Source organism: Notamacropus eugenii, chromosome 4 (genome assembly GCF_028372415.1).
Source record: "Notamacropus eugenii isolate mMacEug1 chromosome 4, mMacEug1.pri_v2, whole genome shotgun sequence".
NCBI lineage: Eukaryota > Metazoa > Chordata > Mammalia > Diprotodontia > Macropodidae > Notamacropus > Notamacropus eugenii.
The window spans coordinates 205,881,047-205,905,137 of NC_092875.1; the positions used below are offsets into that span (position 1 = coordinate 205,881,047).

The following is a 24,091-nucleotide window of genomic DNA, read 5'->3' on the forward strand; positions in this document are numbered from 1 at the left end:
GAATATGTATCTGTTGCATTTAATTTCTGCCACATAATCAGCCCATCTCGTTTTCTGGTTGTACATGTTTTTATGTCTCATGTATACCATTTTTTTGGAGAGGGGAAGGCAAGGCAATTAATTAGGGTTAAGTGACTTCCCCAAGGTCCCACAGCTAATAAGTGTGGCAAATGTCTGAGGCAACATTTGAACTTAGGTCCTCCTGACTCCAGGGCTGGTACTCTACTCACTGTGCCACCTAGCTGCCCCATGTATATTATTTTTGGTAAGATACTATCGCTTTACACTTGTCTTCCATTGCCCTTTGAGTTAGATATAATTTTGATTGTTTAAAAAATGTGGAATTCCATGCATAACCAGCAAAATATTGATGTTAAATGAATGACCTTTTTTGTTATGGTAGCTAACCTGGAATCCTTCAAAGCACTGTACAATTTTCCCAGTGAAATCCATTCAGATATACTTCTCAATCTGGAATGCAGTTCATTATCTAGTGCCTGTCCAGCTCATAATATGGACCCAATGACATACTATATTTAAGGTGTCTAGCTAAATAGAGAGGTTTATTCTCAAAAAAATCTCATCAACTACAATCCACTCATCTCAACTCCTGTTCCACTTTTGGCCATGCTTATTTTCCATTTACTATTCTGTGCTAGATAAATATAATGATGGGTAAGTTCTATATATTATCCAACTACATATCATTGTTTGGACAACAGGCATTCTTCCTCTTAAGTTTTGTTGCGTGAATAGTTGGGGTGAAATTTCACTGCAGCCTCCTCACCCTGAAAGGTCACTCTTTCTCTGGACTCTCCATAGCATAAGTCAACACTGAACTTACAACCCTTTTCTCCCAGAACTCTTGGATACTCTAGTCATCGCATCCCAGAAACTCCATTTTAAGGGAAGTACACATGCCAGCCAAGTCTTCATTCCTCTTCAGGCTTCAGTGACTCTTGGGGCTTTCTATACCAGCAATGTCAAACTCAAAACTGCATGTTATCTTAGTTTTAAAATGTAATATTATCTACATCTTACTGTATTTTCATTTTGTTAAATATTTTCCAATTAGGAAATGTTATAGGATGAGGGAAATCTGTGTTTGATACTCCTGTTCTATACCATGCTATGGCATCCTTCTCATACAGGAAGGTCACTGCTTTTGCAGCCTCCTCATTCTGGAAGTACCTTCTACCACACTGCCCCTTCCTCTAACTGGTCAGCTTCTCTCAGAATTCCATTTTAAAAACATGACTGTTAATATATTAATGTGTTAATATGTTTTTAATAACTTCTTATGTATAATTGACATCGTATTCCTTGCCTTACTGAGGAGTGAAAGAGGGGCAAGGAGGGAGATAATTAGGAACTCAAAATTTTTAAAAATGAATGGTAAAAAAATTTTAATGTAACTGGGAAATATTTAACAAAATAAAAATACATTAAAAAAAAACACAAGCAGTAAACCTTGTCTCCATTATTCTTCAACCTCTACTCTTGACAGTCCTGACTTTCTCCACTAAGCCACAATTTGAGCACCTTCTCCCTTCCCCCCATCTCAGTCTTTCTCCCCTAAAATGTATGGTCCTTTAGGGCAGGGACTGTCTTTCTTCCTGGTTGTATTTATATTCCCAGTATTTAGCACAGTGACTGGCACATAGCATTTAATAATCATCAAGAAAGCTCTGCAAAATTCCAAGAGCTAACACAATCAGTACAATATCATCCAAAAACAGAAACATCTGAAGTCTTCCCCCAAAACAGAGTTCTTCCTCAACTTGGAATCTTTACTAGACTTCTTCCATGACAGTATCGTAATGTCTTTGGTAAAACTATATCTTGTAATCAAAAGATCAAACAAAATAAATTCTATTATTCTATTTTTCGAAGTACCCTGTACAATTTTTTACATGTATTTTAAAAGTCAGTGCTTTGTTTTATCTCACTTATGTCAAAAGAGACAACATTTGTAAAGTACTTAGCCTAGTGCCTGGCACACAGTAGATACTTAATAAATGCTTATTGCATTATTCCTACTGAATTAAATACTTCTTTATAATCAACATCATACAAAATGCAAATGTTTTCATGTTCTGTCAATACCTTAAAAAAAGAATCAACAAATTAGAAAACCATCCTACCCACCATAGGTCAATACTTTTAGTCAGTAACATATAATTTAATACTCATCTACAAGAGAAAAAGATTAATTGCAAATACATTCCCAGGCATCCTTAATAATATATCAAACATCCAAAATTTTATTGTGGCAATGTGAAAAATTAAATTTAATGCAAAAAACTCATCAATTAAAAAGACTGAACCATAATTTCTGTTTTATAGTAATATTTCATAATTAAAAGCATACTGTCCACTGGAAAAAAAATGCAATTAAGTTGTAGTCACTTCTTAGGTTTCCTAGGATTAAGACCTAATACATAGTTTCATTCAGCCTTTTGCCAAAATAACTTTCTGACAAATGATTGTGGGAAGAAACAATCCTAAACACTCCAGTCTAAGGATTTTAGCCAGTAATATATATGCATATAAATATAAAATTTCCATCCAAAAAAGGAAACAGTGCAATGTAATGGGAAATCTGACTCTTGACTGCCATTTATTACCTGTGACCCTGAATGAGTCACTTGTTTTTTTTTAGGTCTCAGTTTTCTCATGTATAAATGGACGGGGGGGTTAGACAACATGTTCTAAGTTCCCTTCTAACTCTCCACTTAAGATTCTATGAAAATTCAAAGATGCAGAATCATAGGATAATTCTTTTCTTCCCACCTATACAACTTGTTAGTTATCTCTCAAGCACTTATTTTTTTATTAAAGAGCCCATATATCTGTTGATAAATTCTAATATAAAGGTGAGCCAGGTTAGATAGAATATCAGAGTTGAAAAAGACCTCAAAATTTATGTAATCTAATGAGTTCCTGTACCTGAACAGAAATCCTCTTATAACTTGGACAAAATGAATGAGAAGGTTTTTATTTTCCCTTTTTCAAATGCCAATGTTTAGCAATACGTTTTCTAATGACACTTCATAAGGAAGTACTCTTTTAAAAAGCTGTTCTAAATATTACAAAAAGAAAAAAATTAACATTGATCATCATCATCATCTGTTAAGTAACAGTGCATAATGAATACAGACCCAGCTTGTCATACAGAAAGTTAGGAAGTCCTGAGTTTAAAGTTCCACCTCTGACACAAAGCAGTTATGTGGCCCTAGTTAGTCATTTAACTTCTGATCAAGCAACTCTTTAAGACTAAGTTGCTGAGGAGAGGCGGAGCCAAGATGGCAGAATACAAAGACGCACATACACTAATTCGTCCCCCACAGTCCATAAAATACCTGTAAAGAAAGACTCTCAACAAATTCTAGATCAGCAGAAACCACAGAACAACGGAGTGGAGGAGATTTTCAGCCCAGGGTGACCTGAAAGGCCAATGGGAAAGGTCTGTTGCATTGGATACGGAGCAGAGCCTAGCCCAGCCTTGGCCACGCAGCATGCAGGGAGAAGGACATGAGCAGACCTCGGGGGTGGAAGGCAGAAGCAGCAGTTTGCAGATCCCTCAACCCACAAGGTTAAAGATCAATGAGAGGGTTTTTTCAGCTGGCAGAGAAGGGAAAAAGGGTCTTCCACAGCTCCAGCCTCAGGAGGTGGAGGCAGAGGCCACATCAGGCAGCAGCAGCTCCCACAGCAGCCCACATCCACTATTGTAAAGCCCCTGGGGGAACTGAGCAGCTGACCCATACCTCAGCCTTGTGTGACTGCCCTGCCCCCACTGAAAGCCCCTGGGGGAATTGAGCAGCTTATCTGAATCTCAGCCCCCAGTGCTGGCTTGGTAGAACTGCCCACCAGGTGGCTGTGGAGAGGAAACTACTACTCACAGATTCTGGGCGCAAAAGTGTCTGGTTCCTCCCAGACCAGTGTACACAGTTGATTGTGCCACCTTGGAGGAACTGAGATCTTATAGATCCCCAGAGTATACCCTACTCCTGACAAAGGACCCAAAAGTCAAATAACTGGTTGGGAAAATGCCCAAAAAAGGGGAAAAAAATAAGACTACAGAAGGTTACTTTCTTGGTGAAGAGATATCTTCTCCCATTCTTACAGATGAGAAAGAACAATGCTTACCATCAGGGATAGATACAGAAGTCAAGGCTTCTGCATCCCAAACATCCAAAATAAATATTCAATTGGCTCAGGCCATGGAAGAGCTCAAAAAGGATTTTGAAAATCAAGTAAGAGAGGTGGAGGAAAAATTGGGAAGAGAAATGAGAGAGATGCAAGAAAATCATGAAAAGCAGGTCAACACCCTGCTAAAGGAGACCCCAAAAAATTCTGAAGAAAATAACACCTTTAAAAATAGGCTAACTCAACTGGCAAAAGAGATTCAAAAAGCCAATGAGGAGAAGAATGCTTAAAAAAAGCAGAATTAGCCAAATGGAAAAGGAGGTTCAAAAGCTCACTGAAGAAAATAGTTCTTTCAAAATTAGAATGGAACAGATGGAGGCTAATGACTTTATGAGAAACTAAGAAATCACAAAACAAAACCAAAAGAATAAAAAAATGGAAGATAATGTGAAATATCTCATTGGAAAAACAACTGGCCTGGAAAGTAGATCTAGGAGAGACAATTTAAAAATTATGGGACTACCTGAAAGCCATGATCAAAAAAAGAGCCTAGACATCATCCTTCATGAAATTATCAAGGAAAACTGCCCTGACATTCTAGAAACAGAGGGCAAAATAAATGTTGAAAGAATCCAACTCCTGAAAGAGATCCAAAATGAGAAACTCCTAGGAACACTGTAGCCAAATTTCAGAGTCACCAGGCGAAGGAGAAAATATTGCAAGTAGCTAGATAGAAACAATTTGAGTATTGTGGAAATACAATCAGGATAACACAAGATCTAGCAGCTTCTACGTTAAGGGATCAAAGAGCTTTGAATATGATATTCCAGAAGTCAAAGGAACTAGGACTAAAACCAAGAATCACCTACCCAGCAAAACAGTATAATACTTCAGGGGAAAAAATGGTCTTCCAATGAAATAGAGGATTTTCAAGCATTCTTGATGAAAAGACCAGAGCTGAAAAGAAAATCTGACTTTCAAACAGAAGAATCAAGGGAAGCATGAAAAGGTAAACAGCAAAGAGAAGTCATAAGGGACTTACTAAAATTGAACTGTTTACATTCCTACATGGAAAGACAATATTTGTAATTCTTGAAACTTTTTTCAGTATCTGAGTAGTTGGTGGTATTACACACACACACACACACACACACACACACACACATGCACGCACACAGCACAGGGTGAGTTGAATAGGAAGGGATCATATCTAAAAAAAATAAAATCAAGGGGTGAGAAATATATTGGGAGGAGAAAGGGAGAAATGGAATGGGGCAAATTATCTCTCATAAAAGAGGCATGAAAAAGACTTTTCAACAGAGGGAAAAAGGGGGGAGGTGAGAGGGAAAACGTGAAGCTTACTCTCATCACATTTGACTCAAGGAAGGAATAAAATGCACACTCATTTTGGCATGAAAACCCATCTTACAATACAGGAAAGTGGGGAGGAGGGGATAAGCGGGGTGGGAGGGAATGATGAAAGGGAGGGCAACGGGAGGAGGGACCAATTAGAAGTCAACACTCTTGGGGAGGGAAGAGGTCAAAAGAGAGAATAGAAGAAATGGGGGGCAGGATAGGATGGAGGAAAATACAGTTAGTTTTACACAACATGACTATTATGGAAGTCATTTGCAAAACTACACATATATAGCCTATATTGAATTGCTTGCCTTCCCAGTGGGGAAGGGACGGGGAGGGAGGAAGGAAGAGAAGTTGGAACTCAAAGTTTTAGGAACAACTGTTGAGTATTGTTCTTGCATACAACTGGGAAATAAGAAATACAGGTAATGGGATATAGAAATTTATCTTGCCCTACAGGACAAAAGAGAAGATGGGGATAAGGGAAGGGAGGCATGTTAGAAGGGAGGGCAGATTGGTGGTAGGGGTAATTAGAATGCTTGGCGTTTTGGGGTGGGGAGAGGGGAGAGATGGGGAGAAAATATGGAACTCAAAATTTTGTGGAAATGAATGTTGAAAACTTAAAATAAATAAATAAATTTTAAAAAAAAACAAAATAAAAAATAAAATTCTTGGTGCATTAAAAAAAAGAGTAAGTTGCCTAGTAGCTCTTGTTCTGCACTGTAAGAGGCTTATCAGTAGGTAAGGAAGGAAAAAAAGGAAAAATATAAGTAAAGCATTGCTAGCAAACTAATGAAATTACTGAAGTGAATTTTTGGTGGTCTGCCCTAATGTCTAAACTAGACCAAAAAAATTAAAGCTATTTTTTGAGGCTTCTGATCCTTTACTATCTATGATACAACTTTCTCATTACTCCTTAACTCTTTCTTAGTCTCTTTTGCTAGATCCTCATCCTGCCTCCAAAACTTTAGTCTGAACTCGTCTCCACATCAAGGATGGGCAAACTATGGTCAAATCTTGCCACTGGCTATTTTTGTAAGACAAAGGTCCCAAGAATGGTTTTTACATTTAAAAAGAGTTATGTTGTATTTACAATAAATTGATTACAATAAAACTATGAAGTTGTGGGCTGTACAAATGCAGGTGACCATCTGGATTTAAACCTGTAGTTTGCCCACCCCTGTTCCATATCCTGTCTTCAAAGTCTCATCAAAACCTTACAGATTAAGTTATCATCTCTACATATATGAATCCAAAATCTAAATATCCAGCCCTTATCCTTCTATAACACTTCAGTACTACATCACTAAAGGCCCACCAAACATAGATGTCCCATCAGCCTCTCAAACTTAAAATGTCTGAAACAGAACTCACCATTACTGAGACACCACCTATCTTTGAAAATACTTCTACTCTTCCCTTTCTCTCATCTCCATCATCCAATCAATTGCCAAGTCTTCCCTACATCTTCAAGATTCATCACATCAGTGCCTTTTTCTACACTGACAAGACCATCTATTTCAAATCATCACATCTTGCCTATCTACTGCAACAACCTTCTCCTAAATGGTCTCCCAGCCTCTAGTATCTTCCCTCTCCAATTCATCTTTCACAGAGCATCTTAAGTAATCTTTCCTAAAGCACAGGTCTGACTATACCACTCTCCTACTCAAAAATCTTTGGTGACATTCTAGTACCTCTAGAAAACACACTTCTCAGACTGGGATTTAAAGTCCTCTAGTATTTGGCTCCAATTTACCATGGAAGCATTTTATTTTCCTTCATATAATTTAAATTCTAGTCTACCTGATGTTTCCCAAACTCCAAATTCCATCCTATATCTCCAGACCCATGCGTAAGCAACTCCTTGTGACTAGAATGGATTCCCTCTTCATCTATGTCCTTAGCTTAAAATCCTTAGCTTCTTTCAAGGTTCAGTACAAATGTCATGTCCTAGGTGAAAGCATTCCTGTTCTGACTCTTCAAATTACTTTCATATATGACATATGCCACAGCAGAATGAAGACAGAGGCTATTTTTTATTATTTTTGCTTAACTAAAATCTATGCACATTTCTTCAAAATTCCCACGGTTCTAAGATCTCGTCAATGTGGTACTACTACTCCCTCCAAAGTTACAAAACGCAACCTTCATAACATTGTTCCTAAGGAGCTAAGTGCCCCCACCAAAATCCTGTCACCTAATGCAGTATTTTCATGGAATCGATTAATGGCTCTAAGCAAGATATGCCTGAATCTTATCTTTTGAAGTCAGTTTATACTTTAGTTGTATATGGTAGCAAAAATCACATTACAAGCTCTGGTCACTTAACAGGTCAACTGCTAACTACCCCCACTGCCTAAAAAAAGTACAACTAAATTGGATACAGCCAGAAGCCATTACTATTACAGCCCTAACCTTGCATGGCTGATCTTTGTACTTTATCAGCAAAAATAATGGTGAGACAGGAGCAGAATGGCAGCTGTGCTGACTCCCATCCATGATACCCTCTCCTCCAAGTCTATCCATCTGGAAGGATACATGATTGCCTGCTTCCCATCCCCCAATTTATGGACTATCAGAAGGCCTTCTACACATTTTAGTGAGTTTTCAGGAAGCCTGCAGTAAGGAGTTCCTTGTCACATACACACTCACAAAAGCTGAAAATTTCTATAGGTGGTATTATATCAGTTTAGGACAACAAAAAAAAAGAAGAGATAATGATTTTTCATGTGATTTCAAAATAAAAGCTTTTATGAGTTAATTTTGCTTTGTTCCAAGAATCTGTCCTCCCATGGGAAGCCTTCCTAAATTAAATTAAGCATTTGAAAGCTAATGTTTTTTCTGCTTGAGAGATAGTATAGTTAAGAGGAAAGGGCACTGAATTTTAAGTCTGAGGAACTGTGTTTAAATCCCTGATAAGCTGTTTAATAAGGTATATTACCTTGAACAAGTCACTTTCCTGAGCCTCCAGTATCATCTGTAAAATAAGGACGGTTTTAGTAAAATTGGCAAAGGAGACAAAACACAAAGGTAGTGATATTGGAGTGGGCTGCAGGAAGACAGGAACATTGTTGATAAAGCTTTAAATCGATACAACTGTTCTGGAAAACAATTTGAAATTATGCCTCCCCCCACCTAAAAAAAAAGGTAATTAGACTTCATACTTCTTGATTCAGAAATTTCACTGCTCATCATATGCCCCAATAGAGTCACACAGAAACGGTGCTTCCAGAGACAGTGAAATATTCTAGCAGCACTTTTTGTGGTAGCAAAAAGTTGGAAATAAAGTTAGTATCCCATCAACCATAGAATGGCTGAACGATTGTGGTACATGAATATAATGAAATATTACAGCACCAAAAAAAAAAAAAACAACCCTACAATTAATGAGAAATTCAGAGAAACGCAGACTTAACTCTTCAACTCTGATTGAAACTTTGTGCATACACTTCAACCTTCAAGCATCAGTTGTTCCTAAGACAGCAAGGGAGGAAGAGTTTTAGCATTAGGAAGACACAGCAGAAACTATTTATATGTGTGGGCTGGTTCTAAGTCAGGTGTTAAGAATCAATTTATGACAAAACATGTGCTGGAACCAGTGCAGCTAAACTGTCAAAGACTTGCTAAGTTTCAATGAAATATTCATACTCCAAAACTTTGAGAGTTGCCTTTTTATATTATAGGAAGTCAGTACCTATAGTGTAGTTATCACAGAACAAATGCCAATAATACAGTCCAATCATTAATATTCTTGTAATAAACATGTGTCTCACAAGTTGACCTTTGCTTGCCTGTTTTGTGGATCAAGTTTATGTTTCTTACATAAGACTACTATCCTTAAACTCTATGTACTATTTTTTTTTTAATGAATCAGATTTATAAAGGAAGGCTTCAAAAAATGTCTACAAGCCCTTATTAAATGGTTACTAAATGCTAGGGACTATGCTAAAAGCTGGAGGGACACAATAAATAGCAAAAAAAAAAAAGAAAATCTTGCCCTAAAAAACATACATCCTCATATGGGAGAGAAGAAATACAACGACCCTGGATTTTTCTTGCTCTCCCCTGCCCCCACTTTTCAACCCTCCTTCTCCAAGGATAATTCAGCAGAAGTGCCTTTTTGAATGTTCACATGAATTGAATTATGTCACCCCGTCCAGAACTTTGATGCCTCCCTCTCTTCACAGTTTGGATGCGATGTGAACCTGTTCAATGAGAAACTAACCTCTACCCTTAAATTCCATCTACTGTTTACATGATCCTTGAGAGGTGGACTGAACACTTCCATAGTGGTTCTCAACAGACCATCATCCATCAATGCTGAGGCCATTGACTATTTACCTCAGGTTGAAGTCAATCCCTCCTTAGCTGAACTTCCAACTGAAGAAGAGGTTTTGAGGTCTATTTAGGCTCTTTTCATGTGGCAAAGCACCTGGTGCTGATTCTATTCCAGCTGAGATTTACAAGGTGGGGAACCATTGCTCACACAAAAGCTGACTGAAATATTCCAGGTTATATGGCAAGAGGAGGTTATCCCCCAGGATTTCAAGGATGCCTCCATTATCCATGTCTATAAAGGTAAAGGGAATGGATTGTCCTGCGACAATCACAGGGGGATCTCTCTCTTAGTCACTGCTTGCAAGATTCTTGCTAGAGTTCTCCTTAACGGGTTGATCCTTCACCTGGAAGATGGTTCTATACCAGAGAGCCAGTGTGGCTTCAGAAAGGGCTGAGGAACAGTCAATATGGTGTTTGCTGCCTGACAACTCCAGGAGAAATACCAGGAGCAGAACATAGGTCTGTACACAATGTTTGTAGACCTGACCGAGGCCTTTGACACTGTTAGTCATGAGGGCTTATGGAAAATTATGTCAAAATTTGGTTGCCCAGAGAAGTTCATCAATATTGTACGTCAAGTTCATGATGGCATATTTGCCCAGATTCTAGATGGTGGACAGTGCTCTTGTGCCTTCCCAGCCACCAATGGAGTGAAATAAGGCTGTGTGCTTGCTCCCATGCTTTTCAGCATGATGTTTACAGCCATGCTGTCAAATGCTTTCAATGAGGATGAACACAGCATCAAGGTCAACTACGACACTGGATGGGAAGCTCTTCAATTTGAAAAGGCTACAAGCCAAGACCAAAGTGGAAGAAGTGTTTGTGCATGATTTTCTGTTTACAGATGAATGTGCACTCAATGCAGCCTCTGAAACGGAGATGCAACAAAGTACAGATCAATTCTCTGCTGCCTGCGCTAATTTCGGCCTAATAATTAACTCCAAGAAAACACAGGTGCTCCATCAGCCACCACCACACCATCCATATGTGGAACTATTGCTTACAACAAATGGAGAAGTTTTGAATGCTGTGGATAAGTTCACTTACCTTGCAAGTGTACTTTCCAGGGATGTACACATTGACAATGAAGTTGATCAGGCATTGCCAGAGCTAGCTCAGTGTTTGGGAGGCTCCAAAGAAAAGTTTGAGAGAGAAGAGTAGACTGACTACCAAACTCAAAGTCTACAGAGCTATTGTGCTGACCTCATTGTTGTATGCCTGCAAAACCTGGACAGCCTACCAGCACCATGGTCTGTTCGGCCGCAGTCGTACACAACTAAACTTCACTTTATCATGGTGATGTCATTTTGATCTTCTTCGAGAACGAAGGACAACAACCAACTGTTTACATTGCTATTCCTCTAACCTGGATCACACTTATCCAATTTCTCCATTCCAACTATGCAGACTAGGCTCACTACCAATTGAGGTATCTAAACAATTCAGACTTCACAACTCTGTGGCAGTACTTTTATTATGAGGCAACTAGGTGATACAGTGGATAGAATGCCAGGTATGGAGTCTGAAAGACTTATCTTCCCCAGTTCAATTCCAGCCTCAGGCATTAGCTGTGTGAACCTGGGCAAGTAACTTAACCCTGTTTGCCTCAGTTTCCTCATCTATAAAATTAGCCAGAGAAGGAAATGGCAAGCAACTCCAGTACCTTTGCCAAGAAAACCCCAAAAGGGGTTAGGAAGAGTTGGACATGACTTAACAACAATAACTTTTTTATTGACCTTTATATTCTCTATGGTAAAATAACCAAAACTTTTCTCCTCAAGGCCCCAAGCTCCACCAACAACCCTTTGCCACTTCTCCATCACTCCCCCAAATCCAGTTACTAAGTCCTATCAATTCTACCTCCACATCACCTTTTAAAATTAACTCTTCTCTCTACTCACTTTGCTCCCTCCCTAATTCATTCCATCATCACTGTCTTGCCTAGACTAATAACCCTAATAACATTCATCCAACTGCCAAACTAATCTTCCTAATGCAGAGATGTGAACATATCATTCCCATGTTAAAAAAAACCTTTGTGGTTCCCATAGGATCAAATATAAACTTTCTAATTATGAGAAACAGAAGAAGTTCTTTTTTCACAGGATTAACACTACACACTCATAGATTGCAGGAAAGATAGAGGATGAAAACAGTTAGAACCAGAGCTATGACTTCTGGTTCATAGATCAGTAGAAGGCCTCTGATTAGTACAAGGTCAGAAACTTGTACACATGCTTAATAACCTATTTAATATTAACCCACACACCCCCAGGGTGGAGCAAGCTAATTTAAATGTACTAAGTATGAAAAGGGAGGAGGGAACACATCTAGAAGAAAAACATGGAGAAAGCAATTCAGAAAATTGTGTCCAGTCAATGGGGAAGGGGGGAGGGGGAGGACATTCGAATTGGGAACAGGGCATAAATAGCCTTGCATGGTCTGAACAAGAGTGCTCCCTTAAGTGGTGTTACCCATTCACAAGAAAGTAAGAGTTTTCCAGGCTTCAACAACAAGTGTTGTTCTTTCTAGAATGAGCATGTTTCTCACATAATCAAGTTCTAACCTACCCTTCTGACCTCAATCCACATTACTTTCCATTTCTGTGCAATCTATACTTGCATCAAATTGTACTATTATCTGGTCTCCCAACTCCACACATCATTTTCCATCTATCCATGCTTAGAATATGCTTTCCAACTTACCTATACTTTCTGCAGCTTTTTCTTTAAAGACTCTACTCAGATGCCATCCCTACTACAAAGTTTTCTCTGATATTCCACCCCCTGCTGACCACCATACCATATTCAAAATGTTCTCCTTAAATTTTTTCTAGAAGACGCTGAATGTATCTGTTTCTCATTGTACAAGTTGCATTCTCCCTCCACCCAGAAGAATGTAGACTCCTTAAGAAGAAGGGACTGATCATTTTCATCATTTTATCCCTAGCAACTGGCATAGTGTCTTACATATCATAGACACTAAAAATTTTGTTGAACTGAACTGAATAAAACTGTGGAGGACAACTTTAACTCAGGTAGACGTCCTCAGACACCAAACAAATTTTTGTTTCTGTCAAATCATGTTTTACAAATATACAATAAATTAAGTCAATCAACAAATGTTTGTGGAAAATTAACTTAGTTTAATAATTCAATCCCTCTTTCCTCCCCCATATGCCACTATACAATAATTAAAAACAAAATAGAAGGATGGGTGGGATTCATAAAAGTTTACAAATGCAGTAAGGTGATAACCACCTTGGTTTTATCCATATGTGGATTATCTGAATTATGTTCATCCTTGCAAATAGAGTTTTCAACTTCTTTATGATATCACTAGTTCATCTATCATCTATTTACTCTTACTCTATTAGCATTTCCGTGTGAACACTGAACACTAGCTACATTTAGTCTAATTTCAAATGCAATCTAGAGACCAAAAAACAAACCCCAAAATAATCAAGGTTCCTTTCCATGTGTATATTCAGCTTCCACTAAAGGCCTTTCACTCAAAACAATAAGTCTCTCATACTCAAAGGACAATCTGAGCCAGATGTGCAACAAGTTTAAAAAAACAAACTTCTATTTAGGTTACTACTTTGCCTTTGTATTAAAAAAATGACACTATCCATTCCTAGCATGAAGTAGAGATTAGGGTAGAATGAAAAAGAGTTTTCTAATTCTTCTAAATTGTAGTCATATTATCATTTTCTTCAAAAAATTAATTTTCTAAAAATTAAACAAAATAATCTAATACTATAACAAAAATATATTCCAATAAGTATAATCTTCCTCAGTCTGCTTTGCTAAATCATCCTGGTCACACCCAATAACTATAAGTGTCCCACAGAGCTCTGTCCCCTTGTCCTCTTCTATTCTCCCTCAGTACTACTTCACCTGGAGATCTCATTAGCTCCCATGGATTTAATCATTATTTCTATGTAGATGATTCTCAAATCTACCTATCCAGCCCTAACCTCCTTAACAGCAAGCAAAGTGGGATTTGTTTGTTTTCTTTTTGGAGTTGTTTCCCAGGCTAAGGTTAAATTGTGAGCATCTGAGGGTTCAGTCCCCTTTGAGCCCTGATGGTTTGCAGCTGTGCTGAGTCATGCCTACTGACTCTAAGCTAAACAGGAGCCAAGTCTTCATTACATATAGTGGGAGGTTGGTATTGTTACCTGAGAAGGATCTTGTGATTAGCTAGTTGAGACTGAGCTGAGTGGCCGTAGGTTCAGACCCCCAACTGCTCGGATGTACAGACTCTCTCAATACAGAAGTATGCAAAATGTACAGCAATATTTCTTTGATTCAGGCAGTAGAGCCCTGTCTGTTGGTCTATAATTTCTCTGTATTTTCTGTTTGTTGAATAGATAGGAGTCTCGGTAGCTTTGGAAATGTAAAAGATAAAAAGGTGTGACTGGGAGCATTTGGTTGAACTAATTAAAGAGATTGTTGACCCCTCAAAAGTTGGCTTTCCTTTTATAAATGCAGATCTAAAGAACTTGTGATAGCAGGCCCCCCTGTGTATGTGGCATGCTTACTGATACACTTCCCTACTGACTAGTCTGGCATCTCCAGCTCCCTATTAAGACAGCTTAACTGGGTGTTCCACTAGACATCTTAAACTTGACAAGTGCAAAATTGAATTCATTATATTTCCCAAAAAAACTTCTTTCCTTCCAAATTCCCTATTACTACTAAGCGCATCACCATCCTCCCAAAGTCCCTCAGGCTCACAATCAAGATATGTCAACCTCAATTTCTCACTTTCTCTCTCCCCTCGCCACCCCCATACCCGCTCTGTAGCCAAGGACTGTCAATGTCACGTTTGCAACATCTCTGAAATAGGCCCCCCTTCTCTCCTCTGGTAACTCTGGCCCTCATTTCCTCACACTATTACCTATAGTTGAAATCCTTTTGACAAGTCTCTGGGTGCTATAAAAATTCTCATTCCCTTCACTTCCTCTAGAATTAATTGTAGAAAATTTTAAGTCCTGGCCATGCAATACCCAATCTTTCTCCTCATCCTGTTATCAGTTCACTAATGTTCATGGAATGCAAGCTAATGTTATACAGCTACATACCATTTTTATACTTTTCTTAATAATAGTCATCTACATCATCACAAAAATATCCTCAAAGTTAATTTGACACAGATAGGACAAGTATCCCATTTTACAGATGAGTAAACTAAGGTTCACTTTAGTCAAATCATAGATAGTAGATACAAGACTAGAACCCAAATTTACTAGTTGCTTCCAACTATACACCACTGCTGATACTAGACAAAACAAAAGTGGGAAATATATATTCAAGCTAAAGATACAGAGTGAGTTGGAAAAGCAAATAAAAATTTTAAAATTCTTATTATAATTGCTATCTCATTATCTCATACTACCTTATGTAACAAAAAATGTTTTACATTATAACACTATGTATTATGTTGGTTAATTATATTATTCTTAATATCAGTCCATCCAGGTTTGACAACATAATGACTTTTATATAACCTGTCTTGTAAATACTGTCTTGTAATTCTTTGTGTCACTGTTTTTAGGAAGGAAAGGGGACAGCTATTGGACCAAGGACTTCACTGGTAAACGAAACTCCGGAAGAGGAGGCTTAGAGGTCTCAAAAATCAAGGGTCCAGCAACACAACAGAGCGTAGCCTAAATCAGATTAAGATATAATTGGGAAATATTTAACAAATTAAAATACAATGAATACAAATAATGTTAACATGTGATTTTCTAAATCAAAATGCAGGCTCCAGAGAGCCTTAGATATAATTGAATGGCTACCCCCTCTTATTTGAATTTGACACCACTAGCCTGGGGCACTGAGATTTTGCCCAGTGTCACACAGTCAATTTGAGTCAGAGTTGTGCCTTAAATTTGGGTCTTTCCAGATCTCTCTCTACCCATACTCCATCAAAATTCAAGAACAAAACATAGCCTATTTATATAGAGCAAAATAAAAATTATGAAAAGTAAATTTCTAACAATACAGACTTTTTCTACATAGGTGTAGCCCAACTAACTTCATTAACTGGTTCTGCAAAAATGCAATGTTAGATGAAACTGTTTCCACAGAGGCCAGTTCCCTTAAGAACAATGTTATTATTACATGGGTAATTAGCTGAACAACGTTAGGATAGTTTTATATCTTGGTGGCCAAACCTGGCCATAATTAGCAATGATATGACAAGATGACATTTGTCAAAATAGTGTTAGGTGGGATATGCCTACATATAATCGATAGTTAATTATCAATAATTGTACAGTTTGTAATGAATGTTTACATGTCTCTTACTGGATTATCATAATATCCTTGTAAGGAAAGGAGAATAGGTGTTATTGATATCCAGTTTAAATAACAGGAAACAGAAATTCAGCACAGTTAAGTGACTTACCCAAGGTCACACACATCATTAGCAAGAAGAGGCAAGCCTTGAATTCATGTTTTTGATGCCAAGTCTAGTGCTCTACTTTATTTCACCTTTAAATTTCAAAAAAACACATATACTTTATCACAGTAGAAATCATCCATACTTATCGTGAAATCCCAATTAGAAACTCAATGAGGAAAGAGGTGGCCCATTATAAGTTTTTTACTACAACTAATTTTTCTCTTGTTATATGAATATTTCAAGCTGCTAAGCTTTATATTTTGTTGCTGATTATACATAAGTAGATAGACACACACACATACACACACATACAAGTGAGGCAATGTGGAATAGTAGGTAGAACTGGCCTCAAGGGTCAGGAAGATAGATTCAAACTCTCATTTTGATACATAACACCTCCCAACTCAGTGACCCTGGAGTCACTTAAATTCTCAGTACTCTAGGCTATAACTATAAACTGCAGATAAAGTGCTGCCCTGCATTAGTAGAGGGAATTTGTTCACCTGGCATTTCCTTGAACCAAGAAATCATGAATCCAGTCCCTTATCACCTGAACCTAAGACTCAAGATCTCTTGATTCCCAAGAATTTTCTCTAGCTGTCCATCATGCCTAGGAAAGTTCTCCCCTCCTCATCTATACCTATTGGCTTCCCTAGTTTCCTTTAAATCCCAATCAAAAGCCCATCTTCTGCAGGAAGCCTTTCTCTACCCCTCTTAATTCTAGTGCCTTCCTTGTTAACTATTTCCTATTTATCTTGTATAATATAGCCTGTTTGTACATATTTGTTTACTTATCTCCCCCCACTGGATTATGATCTCCTTTAGAGCAGAGTTTTTTGGACCCTTTTTGTATGTTCAGCCCTTAATACAGTGCCTAGCACACAGTAGGCACTTAATAAATGTTTACTGATTGACTGAGTAGACAGTTTCTGAGGTCCCTTCCAAATCTAGATCTGTGATACCCCTTTGCTTTTACATTTTCTTTCTGGATATACACTATTTTTTTAAATTCAACTTTATTTTCAATTCTAAATTCTCTCCCTCCATCATCCCCCTCCCAAAGAGAAGGCAAGAAAAATAAAACTTATTACAAATATGTGTAGTCATGGAAAATAAATTCCTGCATTAGCCAAGAAGAAAAGAAAGGGAAAGGGGAGGGGAAGAAAATGCCCTATGCTTCAATCTGCACTAAGTCCACAGGCTGTCTAGGGGTGTATATCGTACTTCACCAGGGCAGCTGGGTGGCGCGGTGGATAAAGCACCAGTGCAGGAGTCAGGAGGACCTGAGTTCAAATCTCACCTCAGACACTTGACACACACTACCTGTGTGACCTTGGGCAAGTCACTTAACCCCAACTGCCTCTTCCTGGGTTATCTCCAGTCATCCTGATGAACATCTGGTCACTGGAATCAGATGGCTCTGGAGGAGAAGTGAGGCTGGTGACCTGCACAGCCCTCTCTCCCTCAAAACAAAGTCAAGTGCAAGTCATGTCACTTCTCTGATGGCATGGTCTTCTTCGGCAATGAAGGACGAACACAGCATGATTCATCATGTGTCCTTTGTTATGGTGGCTAGTGATTCCACTGATGAGAGATCCTAAGTGCTTCAAAGCTAATTATCTTTACAATACTGTTATTGTAAAAATTGTTCTCCTTATTTGGCTCACTTCATTTTTCATCAGTTCATACAAGTTTTGCCTGTTTTTCCCCCTGAAACCATCCCCTTCATCCCTTCTTTTAGCACAACAGCATTCCATCACATTCATATACCATAACTTGTACAGCCACTCCCCAAGAGAAGGGCATTTCTTCAGTTTGCAATTCTCTGCAACCACAAAAGAGCTGTTATAAATATTTTTGAACATATGGGTTCTTTTCCTCTTTCTTTGATCTTGTGAGGTATGGAATATGGACCAAGTAGTGGTATTTCTGGGTCAAAGAGCATAGATATGCTCGGTTTGTTAGTTATATGCTATTGGGTATAGTTCCAAACTGCTTTCCAGCTTCATCAATAGTGTATTAAATGTACCCATTTTCCCACAGCCATCATTTTTTTTGTCAAGTTAGCCAATTTGATGTGTGAAGATGGTACCTCTGAGTTAGTCAATCTGATGTGAAATGCTATCTCACATTGTTTTGATTTGCATTTCTCTATTAATTATTTAGAACATTTTTTTTGCATAGCTACTGATAGCTTGGATTTTTCCCTCTGAAAACTGCTTTTTGATATCCTTTGACCATTTAACTGGAAAATCACTCTTATTCTTATAAATTACTTAGTTCCATATATGTGTGTGTATGTGTGTGTGTATATATATACATACATACATACATATATATACACACACATATACGTATATGTATACATCCCTATGTTTCTATGCAGCCTAAGACTTTATTAGTTTTTTTTGGCAGCCACATAACACTGTGATGACTCACACTGAGCTTTAAGGTCAACTAAAATCCCTGTATCTCTTAATAACTGGGGTGAAGTCCAGTTTCTCTCAAGTCTTTAGAACTGTCTCTTGTAAATTTCATCTTGTTCATTCCAACCTACATAGATAGTTCTGAAACTCGCTTCTGACCCCTAGTATACTGGCCATCAAATCTCACTTTCCATATTTCATCCAAGTCAATGATAAAATGTGAAATAAGCAACAGTCATTGACCAGACACTAAAGAACATTTCTAGAAACCACTCTCTAGTTTGAAATATTAACATCTTCAGGTAAAGTTGTTCAACCAACTATAAACTGTACTATCAGCAGCAAGGCACAGGGAATAGGAAACTAGATTTGGAAAAATAAAGACCTAGGTTCAAACGCCATCTCAGACACAAGCCATGTCACTCTGCACAAGGTGATTTAACCTTTATGTGCCTCAGTTTCTTCATCTGTAAAATGAGAAACTTGGACTCAAAGGCTTCTAAAGAGATACATTATAGCTCTAAATCTGTGATTCTAATCTGTAATTCAATGAATTTTCACCACCTTGTGTGCAAAAGTATTATGAAAGATGAAGAATACTTGGTCTACATAATGATACAATATCTATAGTATTTCATTAATTCCAGTCTAGTAACTTTATCAAAAGGGGGGTTGAAAAAATTTGTTTTACATGATTTGTTCAAAATGGACTCTTCTCAGTTCCCAGTGATCTTTCTTTTTCTAAGTGCTCACAAGACATATGCTTAATAAACCATTCTAAAAGTTTTTAGGGGACAAAGTTAAGCATAATGGGCTGTAGTTTCTAGACTTCCTATCTGAAAATCAGAATACTAGCACCTCTTTCATTTTCTAGCACCTCTCCTATTTAATGTTCTATAATAGAGATCTATTTACTTATCTAAAAGATGACTGAATCAACTAACAAAAAGTTACGGAAGCCAGGAATTTTGGTTACCAAAGAACAGCAATTCCTGCTCATAGGTATGGCTCAGGATACCCATTCATAAGCCCAACCTCCCTGGATTTCAATTGACTTATCTATAAAATCCAGAAGTTGTGTTGATCATGATCCCTACAAGCCCTTCATGTTTTAAAATTCTAAGATTCTTCTAAATACTATTAACTTGCTTCAATACAAAACCATCCTACAGAGTATTAACAAAATATTTACACAGGCTAGACTTAAACAATGCCATAAAGAAAACTAAAGCAAAGTAAATGGACATTGAGATCACAGAGAAGGGACTGTGTGTGTAGTTCTTTTTGTACAGTTCCAAGCAAACACTCTGAGGATGATGAAGATAACAAAATAGTATTGGAGTATAACAAGCAAGCACTTTCTTAAAAAATCATTTACACGGGTAAATTTCACAATCACTTTTCCACCAAGTGTTAATTACCTCTTCTTTTCTGGTAGAAAACAAAATTTCTGCAATTTAGGAAAAGTTCCCAATTTCTTTTGGGTCCAGACCTGCACTTTATTGGTGTGAGGAACTCCCAGAAAGCAAATTCCTTCTATCAAGGCATATTAGCAACTACTCTGCAACCATAATTTTAGAACTGACTTCGCCCTACGTGTCCTAATCCAGGTATCTTTAAATTTAGGTCTTCTCGAAAACTATCCGCTGCCTCAGGCTGCCTCTTTACACTAGATTTCTGGGCCTAGAGAGGTTTATTCGGTTACTGGTTTTTAAAATTTTTAAATTTCTCTTTATCAACACCTAAGACAGCAAATAATAGCGATCTTGTCACAACAGTCATTTATTTAGCACCTACTATGTGTAAGATCACAGCTCAACCCAATGAAAAATTCCTTAGTGTTAACTTGCAAAAATAGCCAAAAACTAATCAATCAACCACAGATTCACTGGATCAAATAGTGCGCATTTATAAATATTATGCAGTAAGCAAACCCTTACTCCATACAGAAATCTTTCAAAGTTTAGCTCCAGGAAAGTTATATATTCCTCAGATTAATGACAAAAACGCCCAACTCTTTATGCGGTGATTCAAAATCTTAAAGGAAATAACGTACGGCACTGTCTTTTTTTTTTAAACTCACATAATACCAACCTGCAAAGAATAAAAACTGTCCAATAAAGTTGGCATTTTAAAACGCCGGCAATCCTTTCACAGGAAGCACTGCCCTTAAAAAAATAAATAAACACAAAAACCTTTCCCCGGACTACATCACAGACAGACAGTCAGCGCTGCTGTAAGGAATTTGCAGGAACCCCAGCCTCCACAAACGCGGACTGGGGGTGGGGAAGGAGAAACAAGGAGGCTGGGTTTTTCTGGGGGATCTCGGGGAGGGGGTTGGCCACTCAATACTTTCATTACCATCTCCGAGGAAACTTTTAAAGCAGACCCTGCCACCTCCGGGGCGCAGCCAGGAGCGGGGCAGCGAGGGTCCGGGCTCCTCCGGCAACTTCTGCCATTTGTTTCAGGCAAAGAGCGCCGGGGGGAGCTGAGGGAACCTTTAGGGTCCGACCTAACAAAAACCAGTTCAAGTACAGTCATCCCCCCAACACGGGGGAGCGGGGACGGGGACGCATGGAAGCCGCTGAATGAACAATACTCTAAGGCGAGAAGGTGGGTGGGGAGCGAGGAGACGAGGAGGAGGAGGAAGAGGGCGAGAGGCGGATACACCGCAGGCCTGCTGCAGCCACCGCGGCCTTCCCCCAACTGAGACAAAAGTAGGGCCAGCGCCGAGGCTGAGTCTCTGGCGGAGGGGCCTTGGCGGCGGCGACCCGGCCAGTGCGGTATCATTCCGCACCCTGCCTGCTTCCCTCCCTCCCTCCACCGCAGTCGGGAGCGGCGGCGGCGGCGGCGGGAGTAGCCAGCCCAGCGGTCGCCACGGAGGCAGCTGCCGCCTCATTCGCACAATGGAGACGAGTTCGGCTGCGGCCGCCACCGCGCCTCGGTGCCGGCCCCGTCCACATCCGGGGACTATATGCGCGGCGGAAAAGCACGTTTCTCCTGCAGACCCCAGCCCCACCGAGCCCCCGGGCCAGGCCAGACCGCTCCGGGGGTCGCCGAGGGATTTATTGGGCTCCTCCCCGGCCACCTTACCGGTCTCGCCGCTCGTTTTGGTCTCCTTCGGTTTCGGAGGACGGCCCCGCGGCATAGTTCCCCGGCGGTGGTTTGATGGGGTAGGGCGGCTTGGGTGCAGCTAGAAAGGGGGCCGGACCAACCCCTTCACACAGTGTGTATACACACACACACACACACACACACATACACGCATACATACACACACACACATACAGACATACGGGAGAGGAGGCGGTGGGGGCGCGCACGCGCGTGGAACACGGCGCGTGAACGCGGCGCGCGCCGACGGGATGGAGCGAGCGGGAGGGGGCGGGGCAGGGGCGGGGAAGAGGGAGCAGACGTTAGCAGTCCCGGCCTCTAGGGGCTGCCCCCTCCCCTCCGCCCAGACTTGTCATCCGGGCATTCTGAAGTGCTCAGGACTGCGGGCGTAGAGACGGCGGTAGGGGCAGGGCTGACCTCGGCCAATTCCTTGCCTTCGGGTCGTCGGGAGCGCTGAAAGCCGCTTTGCTTTGGGGGAGGAGGACGGGCCGGACTGGGGTTTTGTGCGCGTGCCCCGGAAGGCTCGTTCGCTTGGACGCTGAAAAGTGGGAGAAGACTTAACCCTCGTCCGGCTGCGGGGCCGCCCTGAGAGCCGCGGAGGGGCGTGTGGGCCGAGCGTACCCCGCAGACCGGCGCGCAGACCGTGCCCAGCCGAGCCGTGGGGGTCTGTCCCAGGCCGCCCTCGCCTGGAACTCGCAGCGGCTTGGAAACCCTTCCAGGTTTGCTTGGGCATTATCGTCAGCCTTGCAACCCACGGAATGGACCAGAAGTCCATTCGCTCAGATGTCAGAGGGCTGTTTTAGAAATGCCCCAGTTGTCCGCGGTGCTTTTTGCATCCTCATTTTTACGTTCAAGGACCCCTGCACCCCCTCCTGCCCTCGCACCTTCCAGTTAAAGTGCACCCAGATTTTCAGCTTTTCTGGCTCTCCGTCTCTTCCAGCCCAACTTCTGCCTGTCCCTAATTAGCGCCCCTAGGGCTATTGTCATGCATAGTGCCTCCCGCTTTGGACCCGGGGCTCCACGAGGGGAGGGACTATCTTTTTGCATGGTGCCTGGCGAGTAGTAGCCTCTGGATAAAGGTTAGTGACTGAAAAACTTCAAACCCAGTTTAAATGGTTCCATACTAGAGTGCGAACTTCCTAACAGTAGGGACTATCTTAGCTATACTTTTTATCCCTGCCTTCCCCTAAGTGCCCGCACGCTGTTCATTCATTAAGTGCCTACAAGAGTCACCTGCGAAGAGCTGGGGGCGCAGACAAAAATCCAGCAGTCCCTACCCTCGAGGCCCTCAAGTCCCACGAAGGGGAAGGTCGGGGGAGGGGGAAACATGTGCACAGATAATTAAATAGAAGACGTATACAAAATAAAAATATTCAGGGGGCACTAGGAACCGGGAAAATCAAAAGAGCACTTGTATGGAAGGTAGAACTTGAGAGGATATTGCTATTAACTTCAATACCTGTCACTATTCCCCTTTCACCTAGCTGGCACGTGAAAAATGGGGGATTTAATTTAATTGTATGTCAGTTGCCTACCAAACGTCTGGCACAAAATGTAATAGGAGCAAGGGAATGTAGTTGAGTGTCTGGTGGACAAGAAAGACAAGTTTGTCAGGAAGGGAATGATGATTTGCACCATGCTGGGGAAGTCATTGAAGAAGTATTAAGAACTGGAAAGGACTTGGAGATTATCAAGTGCACATCTCACTGCGCAGATGAGAAATTGACATCAAAGATAGGATTGGAGATTATCAAGTGCACATCTCACTGCGCAGATGAGAAATTGACATCAAAGATAGGATTGGAGATTATCAAGTGCACATCTCACTGCGCAGATGAGAAATTGACATCAAAGATAGGATTGGAGATTATCAAGTGCACATCTCACTGCGCAGATGAGAAATTGACATCAAAGATAGGATTGGAGATTATCAAGTGCACATCTTACTGCGCAGATGAGAAATTGACATCAAAGATAGGAAGAGATTGAATTAAGGAGTAGACACCAGATCTTCTCACTCCCACCTTCCACCACAACACATTTCCTCCTTGGAAAAGGAAGTTGGAATCACAAAGTAAATCATTCTTAAATTCTAAGTGAACCCCTCTGCCATCCTTCCCACTAGATGAAACTATCATATAAATGAGGATGCTCTTATAACAATGACTAGATTTTCAAAACTAGACGATATGAATGTAATTATACAGCCAAAACGTTTACATATGTAAATATTTTGACTCCCTTTTGGGGAAAATAAAGTAGTATTGCTGTGTATTTCAGTTAAAAATAAA

General features: G+C 40.0%; 1 protein-coding gene across 7 annotated transcripts in view; it reads right to left on the reverse strand.

The window, feature by feature from the left end:
- The window catches only part of ZNF236 (zinc finger protein 236), a 218,006-nt gene extending 195,931 nt beyond the window's left edge, over positions 1-22,075 (reverse strand). For 4 of the 7 annotated variants that reach the window (XR_011965983.1, XM_072604065.1, XM_072604062.1 and 1 more), the window contains exon 1: positions 21,780-22,075. Coding sequence is in view for 3 of the 7 variants with exons in the window: in XM_072604065.1 (XP_072460166.1) it covers positions 21,780-21,834 (55 nt within the window). In the remaining 4 variants the exon portion in view is untranslated. Of the gene's footprint in view, positions 1-8,452; positions 8,489-21,779 lie in introns of all 7 variants that reach the window. The other 3 variants (XM_072604064.1, XM_072604063.1, XM_072604067.1) reach the window with 3 other exon arrangements.
- Positions 22,076-24,091: the final 2,016 nt, after the last annotated feature.